We start from the raw sequence: 17,233 nt of genomic DNA, 5'->3' as shown, positions 1-17,233 counted from the left end.
CAACTGGGCGGAAGCAGAGGTATAAGCTGTAGTGCGCAGAAAAAAACCAATAATCTTCTCTCCACGAGAAGCAGAAGAGAAGGAGCGTCCAATCCTCACGGAGGAACCAACCAAGACGGGACCGAAGAAACAGAGGGCAATCCAACCGTTTGTGTGAATATATGATTATGTGCTTACCTCGTGGAGGTATGACTCCATGTGCGGCTTGGCGAGGTCGTCGTGGAGCGCGGCGGTGATGTCGGCCTCCTTCTCGTCGATCATCTTGACGATCCCCTTGAGCTGCGCCGCCCGCCACTGCGCCGGGCGCGTCCGCCCCGCCGCGAAGCTGGCCCGCAGGTCCCCGCACCGTCTCCGCCGCCATGCCCCCCTTCGTTCCTCTGCCTCTGGTTCTCTCCTCCCCTCCTTCTCTTCCCGGCAACGGAGACAGCAGAGCTTAGCGGCGAGCGGGGAGAAGAGGGTCCGGTGGTGGCGGTAGGAGCGACCGCAGCGGCGGAGGGCCGGCGCTTTATATATACGCACACGTCAGGCAGGTCGCCGGATTCGCCCCTACCTGCGGAACGGATTGGATTGGACCGGGCGGCCGTTTGGTTTGAAAGCTCCGAGCGGAATATCTCTTGTGGTTATGGAGGAGATAATCAGGAGAGGGAGAGGAGGAGAATTTTTTTAATTATAATATAATACAAAGATGATCGGGCTGCTATGCGATGGGCGATGGGATCTGTTCTGTTTGGACTTTTGGGAGGGGGGTTTGAAACGGATCGCGTCGCGTCGTGGCTGGCGCCTGATATTTTCCTTCCCCCTGCTGTCCCGTGGCACGAGATGATGGTTTTTGGGAGTAGTGAAGGCGACGGACGCCTCGGAAACGAAGGGGGAAGGCAGCCATCGGGAGGTACGAGACGGGACGCGAGGGATGACGTGGCATTCCGTCCTCGTCGCATTCGCGCCTGTTTCCACCCTTTTTCGACAGAGTTTGATCTCCAAACACGGTGCAAGACATGGTTTTTAGACGGAGAATTACAGCGACGCTATCGGTACGAGAACCAGGGGATGTGACGATTGATCGGTGACACGGAGGCAGCGGACAAGGAGGGAATGGTGGTGGAGTCAGACAAGAGATAGGGTCGCAGCAGGGCCCTGATCCTGGCATGGGCTCCTTCCAATCCAACGGTACGGCAAAGCGACAGGGCGGGTCATGTGGATACGAGATACGACACGCGACGGCGTGGCGTGCGACGGCTTTTCCCATTGATTAATCCAATCTCTATGCTAATAATGGAGGGAGGCCCGCCGGAAGAAAGCAAGGGGCATGTGGCCGCGCAGCAGCCTCGAGATTGTATTGCATCCGGGCTAACACCAGGTCGGCAAAGCCGCCAGCAGAAGCGGTCTCTTCACCGAGCTGAGTAATAGAGTATTTCCGTCCTAATAATCTGGACGTACTGTACGGTATCCTCGCCGGAGCTACCGCATGGTGGGCGAAGCGCTCCTGGGCCCGGGGCCGGTTCAGAATGTTGGGCTTCGTAAATGCAGCAGGAAAAGACCTGCGCAACTCAAACAAGGGCAAAGATTTCCGCTGCCTGCGACGCGTGCCGCCCGGATTCCTCTCCTCCACGGCGGCATCAGCAGCAGTCAGCCAGTCCAGATCTGAGCTGAGCTGCTGCTGAGCATCCCGCACGCGGCGGGCTTCACGGGATCACGGGTCAATCCGGACGCTGGGTTCAGGTCCCACCTGCCAGCCCCTGTGGTCCCAGGGCCCCGCGCCGTGTGGCGTGACGCCGGATGGATCCGCCCGCGCCGCGCGGGGCATGCGGGGATGCTGGCGGGCGCGCGGCGCGCGTGGTCACGTGGAGAGCATCCGACGCGTGGGCCCGAGTTCGTTACGGTGGGCCCAGCGTGGAGCCTTGCGCGTGGGCCAGCATAGCAGTAGCAGACGGAGACTGACCAGCTAGCTGGTGGTTGGGGCTCAGCATTCAGGGGCGGAGCCCACGCTCGCACGTGACGCCCCCAGCCAAACGGATTTTTGTCCTTCCTTTTTATTACCGGGCCTGCTGTCGACGCCCAGCGCTCGCGCCACACGGCCACAGCGATGAGAAAGACGCAAAACGAATTGCCGAACGGAAACGGAGCACGGTACGCCATGCGTCAGAGGATGGCAGAAACCGTACCTACCACCCCCACGCACGTCGTTGGCTGTTAAAAGGTGCTGTACGTGCGTCGCCGGCGGCGGTCCCGTCAATGAATGAATGAGCTCGATAGTCAGTCAACCACTCCTTGACGGCGGCGCTCCGTGACGACCTGATGCGCAGCATCTCCCTCCTCCTCCGACCTCCGCGTGCAGCGTACCGATCGGCATCCATTCGTTCCCGGACAAACGTGTTGGATTGGATGTGGTTCTAGAAGAACTGAAGAAGGGAAGGTCGCAGTAAATGAATGTGCTGAACATTGATCGAGAGTCAGTGGTCGGCCGTTTTGTCTGGACCGCAGCCCGTTTCGGGATAACGCTGCCTCGGATGGGACCCGCGGGGCCCCTACCTGCCAGACGTGACGCCCCACCCGTGCGGGCCGGGGAGCGTGGCGGGCGTGACCAGCAGGGCGCCCCGGGCCCGCCGCTTGCCTCCCCCCCTGAACGCCACCAAGCCCTCCCACGTGCTCCGGGGCTCCGCGCAGCTCGTGTGGACGGGATCTTTCTTCGTGTCCGAATCCATTACTCACGCATCCGGCTCCGCGCGGCGCGCGAGCAGACTCTGGCGCGTGGCCGTAGCGCAGCGGGGGAGGATGTCATGATGAGGCCACGCGCGCGCCACGTCCAGAACAGCCATAGCGCCGGCCGCACTCAGGGGGTCACGCGTACGTGACGCCTAGCCAAACAGAATTACCAGACCGCCGGCATCAGTGCTTGTTCGTTAAGGTCCACAGCTCATGCGTGAGTAATGGATGTCGTTTTGCTACGCTGATCCTGTACGTGATCCACAGGGCAGACATCCATGACAAACGATTAGCCCGTCTAACGAGGACACGCACCCACATATTAATAATTCCTGGCTTTCCGAGAGAGAAAAGGAAAATTGAGAATGAAATGGCTGCAGTAATACTATGCGCCACTGTGCCTGTATCCGTCTTTGTACTACAGTCCTGAATCCTCCGTCTAAAATTTAGTTAGTTAAACTTAGTCATTTTAGATTCAAACAAAATTTAACTAAACTTTAGCTGGTTAAACCTAGCTAAACCAGCTAAACTAACGAAAGATCAAAATACTCCTTGTCCATCTCCACCTGCCGACCTGTCCCCTCCCCCTTTCCCCGCCTCCCGCTCCCAAATTTATTCACCGCGGGGGCCGCCGCGCTGGGGGACCGCCTCTGTGCTTTACCGGCTTGCTTGGCTTCTCCGGTGAGGAAGACCTCGTCGGCGAAGGGCAGCGTGACCCAGCCGGCGAGCGGGATGCCTCGTTGAAGGCCTTCTTGGCTTCCTGCGGTAGTCAAACGGGCGAATCGGAGGCACACGGAAGCAAGAGAAACGGCGGCACATGGATGGTGGGGTGGCAGCCAGAACCACGCAAAACACCGTATTGGGTGGCTACTACACACCTTGTATGTGTTGTATATTGTGTTGTATATTGTACTTTTTTTTATCGAACATGTAAGAAAATTGGGCATCTTTGTTTGAAGATAGAAATTATAACAGTACAAAGTAGAGGAGCTGCAACCTGGATCGAGGCAGGCATGTACTCCGCCGGCATGCCCATGCACGCATGCATTCTACCAGGCGACACGAACAATTTAATGAACCCCGAGCATCCCGACACGTGACCACCTGGATCATGAAAGCTGTTTTTCTTTTTCTCTCAATTAACCCGGGCGTACTTGCGTTGCGCATCCGGCGGTTGTGGCCGGTCCCATGAATGCATAAATGCACTAGTACTCCTGGATGATGACTCCATGCTTGCGTGTCACGTGCACTTGGAAATCACGCCTCGGGCCAAACACCATCCTAACATTATTTTTGAAAAGGAGAGGGAGAACACTACTGACGGAAACCTGGCAAGGTTAACGAACGATCGGGATACGGCCAAGAAGTCAGTGCAGAGGATCATCAAGTCTGAGAACTGAACAGGCCGGTCGAGAAGATGCGCAGCGGGCAGAGTTCCTCTGCCATCTAGCGCGCTCGAATCTTGCCTGACACGAGTAGCATCCCGCCCGCCGACGATGACCATTTCGGCTTCACTCTTGAGAGCACACACGACACAATAGTGATGTTAATCTTGAGGTTACCTTAATTCTTAAGTGACCGCGTCTTTACTTTTGTTACATATATTGTTTTCATATTCCTTGGACATTTTGAAAGCAGCACAAGTGCTTCCCCTGTGTTCCGTTAATAAAAACCGATAGCACTACCAGTTAAAAGGTATGCTTCGAGAATCATAACATCGATGTTGGTCGTTCGTCAAGTATAATTTTTTGAGAACGATTTCCTTTTTCCAGCACGTGTGCCGACAGACTTGCAGGTGTCCTTTCAAACGTCAGGAGCAGTGGATTTGTAGGGTCACATTCAGGGAACACATCACGACATTGATGCGCCATGAAGTTAGGCAACAAGCTAATTTAAAACACGCAAGCAAATGTGTGGCTACGCCCCTCCCGCGCCAACACAAGCCGTGCGCAATCCTCCTAAGTTTGCTTGCCATGGAAAGAAGGATTAGTTTTGATCAGCTTCCATGAAATGGAAATACTACCAAATGAGATAAGCCGTCCCTGTCGATCTAAAAGCCACGCTTGACATTTCCACAATAAAAGCAATAATTACGTAGTTAAGAAGCACAGTATGACATCTAGCTAGAGCTAGCCCAGCAGGAGTCATATGTGAGGAAATGAATCGCACGAATTAAGGAAAAAAACCAACAGTGTTGACGGAAAGGGTGGCGCCCTTGACCGTGGCGGAATGACCGGTCGATCCGCATGCAGGGGTGCGTACCATGCCGGTCACCCTACACTGTTTGGGTTTTCTGCCTTGAGCAAATGTGTCGCATTAAATTCAAGTCAAGCTGGGCATCACGTCGCGATTTATTGAACCCCTCCGAATCAGGCTAAACACTCAACGCGCGCGTCCGTTTTGGTCCACTGCTGGCCTCTTTAATTCGGTCAGGCTTCATTCATTAGGGCGGCCCCCCGGCGTCCTCTGCGTCCCTTGAAATGGAAACAAAGACCAGGGTTCTACGTACATCAGTGGAAGTTCCATGAGTGTTAATTTTCATGTAACTTCACTAATTTTGCTGACTTAGCATAGTATTTATGAGAAGAGAGGAGGAGGAGTTTCATCATATGTGAGAGGAGTTTCATCCCCGTGACACTTAACATGCACAGTTACCTAGTTCCCAGTCTTGGTAAGTGTACGATGAAACTGTGCACTAAGACTAGCCTTAGCTCTCGTAGAACTACGTGTACATGCAAAGTAATTAACTTACTGATAGGCCATTCTCAATGGGAGTTTCATGGACAATAAATGAGCTGCCATATAGGCAATTTTGATGACATGGCACACTATTTACAAGGTGAGAGAAGAAAGTGATTTCATAGGGATGAAACCATGTGTACATTGTTTCCAAGATCTTTGTGTCTTGCATTTAGCCTTGGAAACAACAAGAAATGAAACTATGCATTGTGTGAGCTATTTCATCTATAAACTACACTCTTGGAAACATAAATGTGAAACTTTACACTGAGAATAGCCTTACCTGCTAGAACAGAGTACAAGGCTACTCCGAATGGGGAGTTTTGTAAGATTTCATTCTCATTAATTAGTATTGCCACATAAGATTTTTTGATGACATGGTATGGAATTAAATTAAAGAAGAGAGAGGGAACCATGAAATTATATATTGGGAAAGTAATTTCAAACACTATTTTATTTTATTCTTGCTTGCGTGGCTGTCTTGGAAAGCCCACATGAAACTTTCAATTGGGATTAGACTAATTGTACGGTCACAATCGATGGAGCACGTAACCGGGACGACAGCAATTGGAATGGAACAATTATGCAACAATTCAGCCACAGCACGTGCATGCCTACAGTAATCGCACTGGTCGAGACTGGAACCAGTCACTGTCCGTCGGTCGGTCTGTATTTCTTCGCAACATTTTGTGACCACAGGTCCGGGTCGTGCCGTGTTCTTCGATCCCTCTCCCTCTCGCCCATAATCATCAGTTTGGTGAACGTCCTACTCGTGGCATGATGCGCCATATTCATGCGCATCTCAGGATATGTAAGGACCACTAAAATGGCTTGTCAATTCTCAATGGGGTCGTATGGCCACCCTAGATACTCTCCTAGACATGATTGGGAAGCAGCATGCGTCGCCGATGCATCCACATCTTGCCGACCGTACGCCGACGACGTGGCAACTTTCCCAATGCAAGTGCCATGTTCAGAGAAGATGCATTTTTTTTTTGTCATCCGTGCAACAACGTCGAAATCGCAACCAGTACCGGTCTGCATGGGCTGAAAATGTTCAGAGAGCCGCCAACTTAAAAGGCATCCAAGTAAGGAGCTGTATCGATGTGCTGAACTAGATAACTAGATTTAAGGAAATGTGAATATTCTAGCTCAATAATTACACATGTTTTCTTTTGAAAAAATAAAGAAAAGTGAATACCACCCGGCACTACCTGTCCAAGTGATGACTGATGGTGAGCTCTGCAATGTCATCAGATTTTTTTTTTTTTTGCGTGGACGAATAAAGTATCGAAGTTCTGACAAGGTAGTGCTTCGTGGGCTGTTCTGGGCCTGTTGGGCCGCTGATGAATTAAATATGTCTAAATATCTTCCAAAAGATAGGAGCCCTACAATACACGATTATAAGTTTTGCCGAGCGTATGTATGAAATGGCTGAGGGAGGACTTCCACTAACGATGTCAAGGCTTAAGAGAGTACACTTCGAGTACACTTCCAGGACGTCATAGACAAAGCGATCTGCAAGCTCATTGCGTGGAATGCACCATGGCGGGACATCTAGCACTCACGAAATCAGTACTAACATCGCAAGCGGTATACCTCCTGTTAGCAATGGAGGCCTCAAAGAGGTCATGCAGGAAATTGACGCTAAGTGCAAGAAATTTTTTGGGCAGGAGCGGCGGCATTAAGAGGGGAAAAATGCAAAGTAAATTGGTGAAGCTCCGCCAGGCCAACAAGGTTGGGGGAGTAGGTATTTTAAACATCTACAAGTTTGCAAGAGTACTGAGACTCAGATAGCAAGAATTCATCCTTCTGTGGCAAGTTGTTCAGCAGGTGGCCCTGCGCCTAGGTGTCCAAGATGAAATCACATGGAAGTTTAATGCAAATGGTAATTACTCCGCCAAATTCGCTTATGACACACAATTCATTGGTTCGGCATCCACCAACTTCGACGGCTTGATTTGGAAGATATGGGCTCCTAGGAGCTGCAAAACCTTTCCTAGCTAGCAATTCAGAATTGCCTATGGACTGCTGACAGGCTTTAGAAATGGGGATGACCAAATCAAGCTAACTGTCCACTATGTCGCAACTCACAAGAATCGGCACTGCACCTGTTCGCCGAATGCTGGCTCACAACAAGAATCTAGGCCATGGTCGCGGATTGGCTGTCCGTGGCAGCAATCCACCCAAGGGCTTGGCAACAGGCAGACACGCTGCACCACTGGTGGTCGATGAGAGCGGGAGCAAGTTCCTGCTCTAGGAGAGGCATGCGCACTTTAATCATGCTAATTACATGGACAATATGGAGAGAAAGGAATATGAGAATATTTAACAATAAGGAGTCTACTGTCAATATGATCTTTGCGAGAATCAAAGACGAGACCGCGGTGTGGATTATGGCTGGAGTAAAACATCTCTCTGCTCTATTGGCGCGATGCTGATTGCTGCTGAGTTTCACGTGTTGTTCTGTTTTTTGTTTAGTTTTTGCCTTTTTCCAATTTTGATTGATGGTAGTTATTCAGTCTGGATTTTTTTAATAATATAATCGGCAGCTCTCTTGCTTGAGCTTGGTTCGTTAGCTGAGGGTGTGGTGTACTAGTTTTTCAATACTGTGCAATGCTAGTAGGCGATTCTTTAGTCGCAGATTTGGTTTCACTCTGGCCAACTGCATGCATTATACTATAACCCACTCGGCCATTAGCTAAACAAAATAGTACGGACCATAATCCCATCGGCCATCTCAAAGAGACCTCCGCAAAAGCTGGAGTACTTGTAGTGAATAGGCATGGCAGTTCTGAAAATACTTTAAGAGCATAATAGGGCATATGCTCTCCCCTCTTCCGTGAGCAAACTCTTTATTATTTTTAGCAGGAGTGTTTTACTTGCGCGTATATTTGGGTATGACCTTTCATTATTCAACTTTTATTAATTGCTCTCTGATGATAGGTTTTTGGCTCCCCCGTGCTTTCTTTGTGTGCCATGTATTCGTGTTTCCCCCGTGCTCTCTTTGTGTGTCATGCATTCGTGTTTTCTTTTTGTTTTTATTGAAATCAGGTATACTCCCCTGTTAGACTGAGAGATGAAAACAGAAGGACAGTTATATTTCCTGTTAACCTTTGCTTCTCAACTCCACCATTTACTCCCTTCTTGGATTCAAACAAATTGGTTACGAGCTTTCAAAGAGTCTACCTTTTTTTATTTTTTTGACTGAAGTCAGCAGGGGAAGTTCCTACCTATTTTTTTTATATTTTTATTTCAAACCTTTTTAATTCCCTCCTACGGGGGTGGAACCCGAACTTGCTATGTGCTACTTAGGTACTCTAACCTTCCACTAGAGGCTCTAACCTTTCACTAGAGGCCCTTTCGCTTTTTTTTTAATACGAGCTACACCCTTCATTTCTAGAATAAAAAAAGAAATGAAGGATGTAAACGTTTTGCTTGGATTTAGTCATCAAAAGTATTGTAGTTTTGAAATGAGAATTCTTTCCGCATCACTATATTTGAACTTTCGACTAAGTTGTTTAGCCTAAAATGACCTCCTAAAATGCGAGAAAACTACCTAAATTCATAGTCGGTCTGAGCGAAGGAAAGTAGCGCACGATAGCTAGCTTGGTCGGAGGCCCGCAGCACCACTCTGCATGGGCTGAAGATGTTTAGAGAGCCGCCAACTTAAAAGGCATCCAAATAAGGAACTGTATCGATGTGTTGAACTAGATTTAAGGAAATGTGAATATTCTAGCTCAATATTTACACATGTTTTCTTTTGAAAAAAAAAGAAAAGTGAATACCACCCGGCACTACCTGTCCATGTGAGGACTGATGATGAGCTATGCAATGTCATCAGATTTTTTTCTTTTTTTTTGCGTGGACGAAGAAAGTATCGAAGTCCTGACAAGGTGGTGCTTCGTGGGCTGTTATGGGCCTGTTGGGCCGCGATGAATTAAATAGGAAAAAGACCTTTTTGACGTCTCTCATGTATTGCCGTAATCTGAATTTCATTCCTCATGTACAAAACTGAATACAGGGCATCCCCAACTTTAAAATCCATTTGTTTTTTTAACCATATGCTGTTTTAAGGATGGTTTCGTGTGACGTGGCAGGCTTCAGGTGGGTTTCACCTGGCTTTCTTCTTCGCCTTGCCCACCCACTTGTCGTCCCTCTCCGCTGCTCGTCCTCTGCTTGCAGGCTCGGCGGCCGTCATCACTTTGCGTCGCTCGGACTCCACCCTCAAGCCCGGCGGCTCTTACCCCTATCCACCGCTCGTAGGTCGATTCGCGCGTCCATGGTGCCCCTCGTCTGCTTCCATGCCAGCAGCCGAGTCTTGGTCTGGCCAGTGCTGCACCTACGCGGGTTAGGGCCGGAGTGGCAAAGCCGAACGTGGGCGTCACTCACGTTGCATCGGTGATCAGGGGAGCTTAGCTGTCGGGCAACACTACCTTCATGGGGAGCCTAGGTGCCGTCGTGTGCGGGAGCTTGAGCCGTCGGGACCACTCACGGGGGAGGAGGGGAGGAGAAAGAGAGGGGAAGAAGAAAAGTTAGGTAGACCCACCGCCACCTATTGTCTAACATGTGGGGTCCATGTCACGTTACGTGAAAACCACCTTCAAAATAACGCACGGTAAAAAATAAATGGATTTTATAGTTGAGGGATGGTCAATACCCCAATTTTACACACGAGGGACGAAACTCGTACTATTGTAACATGTGAGGGACGTCGACAGGACTTTTTCTAATTAAATATGTCTAAATATCTAACTTCACTACAAGACAAAATTATAAGTTTTTGCCGAGCGTATGTATGAAATGGCTGCGGGTGTGGTGTACTAGTATTTCAATACCGTACAATGCTGATCGGCGATCTTAGTCGCGGATTTGGTTTCACTCTGGCCAACTGCATGCATTATACTATAACTCGCTCCGCCATTAGCTAAGCAAAATACTCTCTCCGTTCCAAATTATAAGTTATTTTAATTTTTTTGAGAGTCAAACTATTTTATTTTCGATCAAAATTATAGAGAGAATCATAAATATTTATGGCACCGAATAGATATACTATGAAAATATATTTAATGAAAACACTAATGATACTTATTTGATATTATGAATATTCGTATTTTATTGTATAAATTTGGTCAAACTTAAGATGTTTTAACTCTCACAAAAGTTAGAATGGTTTATGATTTGGAACGGAGGAGCGGTAGGGATCATAATCCTATCAGCTATCTCAAAGAGACCCTCCGCAAAAGCTGCAGATGTTGTAGTGAATAGGCATGGCAGCTGAAAATACTTTAAGAGCATATATGATAGGGCATATGCCTCCCCTCTTCCGTGAGCAAATCCTACTAAACTCGGTGAATTTGTCCCGTTCTGCCCTTCCCTCGACGCGTAAATCTGCCCTCCTCTCGACACGTACGCAAAACAATGCTCGAACTACAGTAACCGCCTTGAGCCATTGGATTTCCTCGCTGCACGTCGTTGCCGTCCGTTCGCTGCCCTGTACTTTGACCTCATCCACTCGGCTACTTGCCCAGCATCCCGATTGACATTTCCACATAGTTTGAAAAGTAGCATTTTACCAAATTAATTTCTAGCATTTTCTATAGTGAAAACTCAAGTTGCTTAACAAGCATGCATTGAAATTTAAACCTTTCATTTGAAAAAAATACAAATACAAATACAAATTGCCGTTCAAAAACAAAAATAAAACAAATACAAATGTGTGCAGAAGGTGCCCAAAATCTTTAAAGTTGGTATAGATACACATGCATGCTTCATGTGATGCTTGTTTTCGGGCTTTGATTAGTTATTACAAGCCCCGAATTTACACAAAAATCTCTAGCACTTAGATCTTTTAAAATAACTAGACAGGTTGATGTACAAATTTATTTAATTTTCCTATACCGATGTAACATCTAAGGTATGTTTTGCTCAGCAGCCCAAGACCTGATCGAGCCTTGGAGCTTGTCAGATGCACGCACAACCCGTAGCTTCAGCAGGTCTCCGGCTGCTTGCTTATATTGCTCTGCCCTTTTGTCCTGAATATGTACCCTTCTGCTGTGAGCTTGTCTAGTGGCTGTACTCCGACGAGCACTCTGCATTTTTGTTGTCGTCTTCTCCACACAAAGATGTGCAGTGCCATGCCTAGTCTTCAAGCACATTTGATACATCTTGGACTCAGCATTCTGATACAGATGGTCTATCGCCTTTGGGAGTAACTTCTCATCTAGGTCTTGAAGGCCTAGTTCCGTGTGTATTGTATCATGTTCCTTTTCATCAGTGACCTCTAGAGCATAGCTCTCCATTGCAGGATCGATGTCCTCCGGTGAGTCATGAGGCATGAACAGAATTCCCAGCTTTAGAGGGTGCATATTTGGATTCAGAGAACTTCCTCCCCCAAGATCAGTAGATGTAGCTGAATTCTGCCTGTTTCTGTGCTGATCAGGTAGCAACATACGACACTGCAAAAGCACCATGATAACCTCCTCTGGAAATGCTTCACACAACAGCCTTGGTGATAATGATGATGATGATCCAATTGTGTTGCTTGTGCTAGAGCATGGTGTGAAATTATTCTCATTGCAGCACAGCGGGTTTGGGCGGCACCATTTTGTCAGAGTACTGTGGATATTGCTCCAGTCGTCACTTTGCACGTAAGGAGAATGGAGCAGAAAAGAAAATTCCTGGGTGGGCAGCTGAATGAGCTCTCTTTTGACATGTTCAGCTACAAACTTGTAATGAGGAGTAACTGACTGCATGCACTTGATCATGACGCCAAATATGTCAGTACTGTCAGAAAGGCGTAGAATGAAGCTGAGGATTAAACCTTTCATAGGATCCTTGAAGTCTACGACAATAAAACCGATCATTGCCTCTACTCCACGCTCTGCAAAATTCATGGGTCGTATGCCAAAATATGAGAGCTTACTGCCTTGTACCACTTGATACCTCACAGACTTCCCTGTAAGAAGATGGCCAATAAGAGGATCAGAAAACATGTACTGCCGCGGGGTCCCACCGAACTCTACGAACTTTAAGAATTCGTTTGCGCCATCTGCAAACCTCTCGAATCTTTGGATGTCTGAAGAGCTAATTGTGGGCGGCTCGTCTTTGCCGAAAGGAATGAAAGAAGAGACGAGTGACTTGGTAGCATGAGCAATCCGTTTGGGAAAGGAGGACTGGCTCATGCGCTGCCTAATATCTTCCTCTTCAATGGCACGTTGCTTGCTCTGGCGCAGTACGTTGTTACACTCCTGAGCGGCAAGCTTCAGCTTCCTCCGCCACCGTAGTAGTGGTATGCTGGAAATTTGCCATTTCTTGGACATGTCCAGGGCAGCTTCAAGCTTGATATGTGCTATCTCTAGTCTTTCAATGTTTTCCAATAGGTCAATCTTCTCTTCAGTCTTTCTGCTAATGCTCGATATGATTGTACTCACGGTTTCCCCCATGACAGCAGAACCTACAGTCTCTGCCATGGCTCTCAATAGTTCACAAGTCTGAACAGGAAGGAGATTTTAACATCACAGTCTTACATGAGTAAAAGTTGATATTATATTTGCAGCTAGAAAGATCAATAAACTACTCGAGCCCTATATAGACTTTCAGATTCAGGTGCTGTTTAGTTGTGGAATTTTTTAACTGCAATGTAAACAGTATAAAAAATCGCTGGTAACATAAATGAATTAAGCAAATATTGACTTGTTTGGTTCAGCTCGGTAATGGAATCAGATGTGGCGGAGAAGAAATAGAGGGGCATAAAAGAGAAACCGTCAGGAAAATAATTTATGATGGCTTTCAGTATTTTCCTATCAGTTTTAAGTCATCGTTTTTTCCAGTATTGTCTGTGATTGGCAGGAAATTTATGGACCCAGGATTTGCTCGCTACCATCTGATGCGCATATGTCTTTATATATATTTATAAAAAGGTAAAAGTATGCAAAGGAAATCCACCCGGTTGCCTAACTTTGTACCTGCATGATTTTTTTATGACATGGAGGAAACAGAGATGACAGAAATAAGTGATTTCACAAAGCAACCATGCATCTTATAAGATAAAATTTAGAATTTCAGACTGCTAGTGAACCACTGTATTGTTTTGTACAAGCTGTGCCTTAGTAAAGTCCCCCAAAAATACATGCCAATGCATAAGCCGCTTGTAGAACAACGCTCCTAAGAGCTAACCCCCGATCAAGCAGGACCTAACCACCAAAATGATCCATAGAAAAGGAAGGATAGATTACCACCTTGCTGTTTTGGCAGCGCGGAGACCGTACGCGGAGAACGAGCAGCAATGTCTCTCGTCCGTGTGGGAGCCTGGGCTTTGGGAGGAGGGTGTGCTAACATGTAGGAGTAGCATTGTCAAGGCGTCCACGTCGTGATCGCCGGCCATTGACTCATTCACTAGCTGCTTCTGCCCCCAAAATGCAGGCAGAGAGGTACAGGCGGCCACCAGACGTTTTCTGCACCACCACTGATGATGAGGTCTGCTTTTCTATTGCACCACCGGCTTTTCCATTGGCTGATTTTAGATGCAAGACCGACCTGGGGGTCTCGGCCGTTGCCCTGAATGATCGGAGAAGCTAATTGCAAGAAAAAGAGTGGTCTGATATCGATTGATGCCCTCTGCTGCCACCTACCGTAGTTCCTTTCGACGCCCAGTCGCCCGCAGACGATCATTTTCTTTTTTTTTTCCGAGAATACGCATGAGAGCTGCGTACTTTTGTACTAAGAAGAATGAGGAGAATTGTTACAACGCGGGCCTACCGGGCTCACGCACACGGTTTTGAAATGTAGTTTGAGCTTACATGGCAACTTATTTACATCCGTTTAAATACAAAGGTCAGGGTAAGAAACCACTAAGGTACCGTTGCTTCAGCGTCGTCCTGCTGTTGTCGCGGCCATTGGAACATTGCTAAGTGTTTGGCTCCTGCCGCGCACCAATCAGCAGCTTGTTCTCGGATTAGCTTAATTAGTTGCAGAGGATTCCTTTTGGGGGCTCTATCAAAGTTTCTGTCATTGCGCTGTTTCCAAATTGTCCAGGAGATCAACATAAACAAGGAGTCCATCCCTTTTCTTAGTGATCTGCTCATGGCTCGCCGCTTATGCACCCAGTAGTCCGTTAAAGAGATTTCAGACAGTGAGGTGGTGTTCTGTATGTGCAGCACTGTCGAGACGATGTGCCAAACCTCCTTTGTGTAAGGGCAAGCAGCTAGCAAGTGCACTGCCGTTTCTAGCTCCTGTTCACAGAATATACACTCCGCGTTTCCCTATAACCCATGTCGATGTCTTCTATCAGCCGTCCACAACCGCTCCTTAACTGCCAACCAGATGAAAAATTTCACTTTCATTGGTGCCCATGATTTCCAAATCAGCTTAGCGGCAGCGAACTTTGTGGCTCCACAAAAGAAGGCGTGGTAGGCCAAACGAGCAGAATAGACTCCAGAGGCATCCCATCTCCACAAGACTCGGTCTTCAACTCCCTGGATTAGATGAACATTGGCTAGTTTGTGCCAGAGAAGAACATATTGTATAAGAGCAGGCACTGTAGCGCATCCGGCAAAGTCTAGAATCCATTGCTTCTGGTGCAACGCCTGTGCGACCGTCCTTGTTCTTTTCACCTGCGGCGCGATCAAGTTACAGAGATCTGGTGCCAGAATAGAGGGTGAAGATTGTCCTAGCCAAGCATCCTGCCAAAAGAGCGCTAAATTGCCATCCCCAAGCTGTATCTGAATGGAAGCCTGGAACATGTGCAGAAGAACAGTGTCTCGGGCAAACTCCAATTGCAGGTTCTTCCAAGGCCGGTTCGCGTCAGTCTTCTTCAGCCATAGCCATCGTAGACGGAGGGTGAAGGACGCCAGCCTGAGGTCCAATAGATCCAAGCCGCCATAATCAGTAGGCCTGCGAATTGTTGGCCAGGCAACTGTACAGTGAGCACCTAAGGCTTTTTCTTTGCCAGTCCACAGGAAACTGCGGCGCCTTTTGTCAATCTCCTGTAGGACCCGGTCTGTTTTCAATGAAATGAGTGTGTGAATAGGTATTGAAGTCATGACCACCCTAACTATCGTCAGTCAGCCGGCTTTGTTCATCAATGGCGCCTTCCATGTGGGCATACTAGCTGTTACTCGGTCGATCAATGGTTGGAAGTGTGCCTTCCTTAATCTGCTAACTGTCAAACTGTTCTGTCCGGATGGTAATCTGTGTCCAAGGCTTGGGTTTCCAGACGTCAATCCACTGGTGATCAATGTGTGATCCATGTAACTGGCAACAGGCATTGGCGCAGCAGCTAGATGCTCGTTTGGGAAGGAGTGGACCACAACACATCTTGTGGAGGATGTTGTGAACAGGCACGATTTATGCAACATTTGCCGCAACTGTACAAGGTACGACAAGGATAACAGAAAGCTGCTGCTAGGTGTACGTAAATACCCCCATGAACATCTCCAAATTGAAGGCCCTGCACAAACTGCGTGTTGTCAATGTTGCGAGGGCAAAAAGAACACGCTCGAAGAGCTCAGAGGGCTTGCTCATCTGCGTAAGCTTGGAGTGTGCGGTGGTAGCTAGGAAAAGAACTCGAGGAGAGTGTGCACAGCCAGCTCGCGGACCATCCAAACAAAAATGTCGCCTTCAAGCTGCTGTAACAACCGAGACAACAGAATTATTCACACACAACCCCCTTTGCCTTTTCCTTTTGTTTCCATGCACATCAAACATTTACCTCAAGCACATTGCTAAATAAAAATGTAGCCGTCTTCGTGGAGTGCTCCGCATAGGCCTGCCTAATAATAACACCATTGTAACCAAGCAGTTTGGGCTGTTCCGAGGGAAAACATGGGAAGATGGTGGCCCATATAGTTCCTCTCAGAAAAAGCGCTCAGTATATAATATAAAATTAATTAATTAATTAATTAGAACCATATATACATGAAGCCATTGCGTTAGCTGCCGGCGACGGCGATGAAAAGGAGATCATCCAGGAGCCAGGCTACTTGCCTACTTGTACGGGTAGTCGGATACAGATGGGCCGATGGGCGGAGGTCTTCCAAGTACTACACACGTGTTTCTCCGTGCATGCAACGCTTAGTTGGAGCGGCAACTTTGCGCGGGACATGCATTCGCATGGTGTTTTCTCCCATCCGCCCTCGCCTAGGTATCGTGATTTGCTCTCTCTAGCCTGAAATCGCAGTCCATGTCTTTTCTAGATAAAGGAATAGTTCAATATCCCAGCTTCCACATCACGGTATAACATATCCAGACTTTATTATAGAAGGAATGAAAGAGCGAAGATCAAGGTAACGAGCTTATAGGCAAAGCCTATTACTAAACTGCCATCTGTTCTTTGCGAAAATCTCCATTGCTGTGGTCTCCAAAGCTCGACAAGCTCCTGGTATAGTATCCCGATCCTCCACCTTCTGCAGTGAGGCTCAGAATCTGATCCAGTGAGTAGCTCTGAAAAGAACATGCAAGCAAGTTTGTTTATCTACTTTATAAAAAATAATGTCATTTCTACTAAGTCATACGGCCCAACAAACAGCACTTACTCCTATTAGAATTAGATTCTTTTCTTTCCACCTACCCCTTTAGCCATGACCCAAACATATGAATAACATTATTTGGTTTTTCTAAGCCAAGGTGGTATGAATTATTCTCCAAATCATTCTAGCCATGTGACACTCAAAGAAGAGATGTAGTATAGTCTCGTTATTACTACAGTGGCAACATTTCTCATTTTCATGCCAATTCCGTCTAGCCAAGTTATCTTTAGTAAGAATAACATGTCGGTGAAAGAGCCATAGGA

The 17,233-nt window shown here is 47.6% G+C and overlaps 2 protein-coding genes across 3 annotated transcripts in view; both read right to left on the bottom strand.

Annotated features, from left to right (window-relative positions):
• LOC101762799 (aldehyde dehydrogenase family 3 member H1-like) overlaps positions 1–658 on the bottom strand; it is a 4,351-nt gene extending 3,693 nt beyond the window's left edge. The window contains 2 exon segments of the mRNA XM_012848110.3: positions 178–339; positions 341–658. Coding sequence (XP_012703564.2) covers positions 178–339; positions 341–361 — 183 coding nt within the window. The 5' untranslated portion in view covers positions 362–658.
• Positions 659–11,135: 10,477 nt separating this feature from the next.
• On the bottom strand, positions 11,136–13,815 carry LOC101762400. 2 transcript variants are annotated; one of them, XM_012848421.2, is made up of 3 exons: positions 13,683–13,815; positions 12,502–12,935; positions 11,136–12,400 (listed from the first exon to the last, which is right to left on the bottom strand). In XM_012848421.2, the coding sequence occupies exons 2-3, from the start codon at positions 12,912–12,914 to the stop codon at positions 12,364–12,366; spliced, it is 450 nt and encodes a 149-aa protein (XP_012703875.1). In that variant the 5' UTR covers positions 12,915–12,935; positions 13,683–13,815; the 3' UTR covers positions 11,136–12,363. The 2 variants fall into 2 exon arrangements, with proteins under 2 accessions (XP_012703875.1, XP_022684725.1); XM_022828990.1 differs by having other exon boundaries at positions 11,136–12,935.
• Between the last annotated feature and the right edge of the window lie 3,418 nt (positions 13,816–17,233).

This window comes from Setaria italica, chromosome VIII (genome assembly GCF_000263155.2).
Source record: "Setaria italica strain Yugu1 chromosome VIII, Setaria_italica_v2.0, whole genome shotgun sequence".
NCBI lineage: Eukaryota > Viridiplantae > Streptophyta > Magnoliopsida > Poales > Poaceae > Setaria > Setaria italica.
Note: the sequence above shows the minus strand (reverse complement) of the source record. Positions and strands in the feature narration are given on the sequence as shown.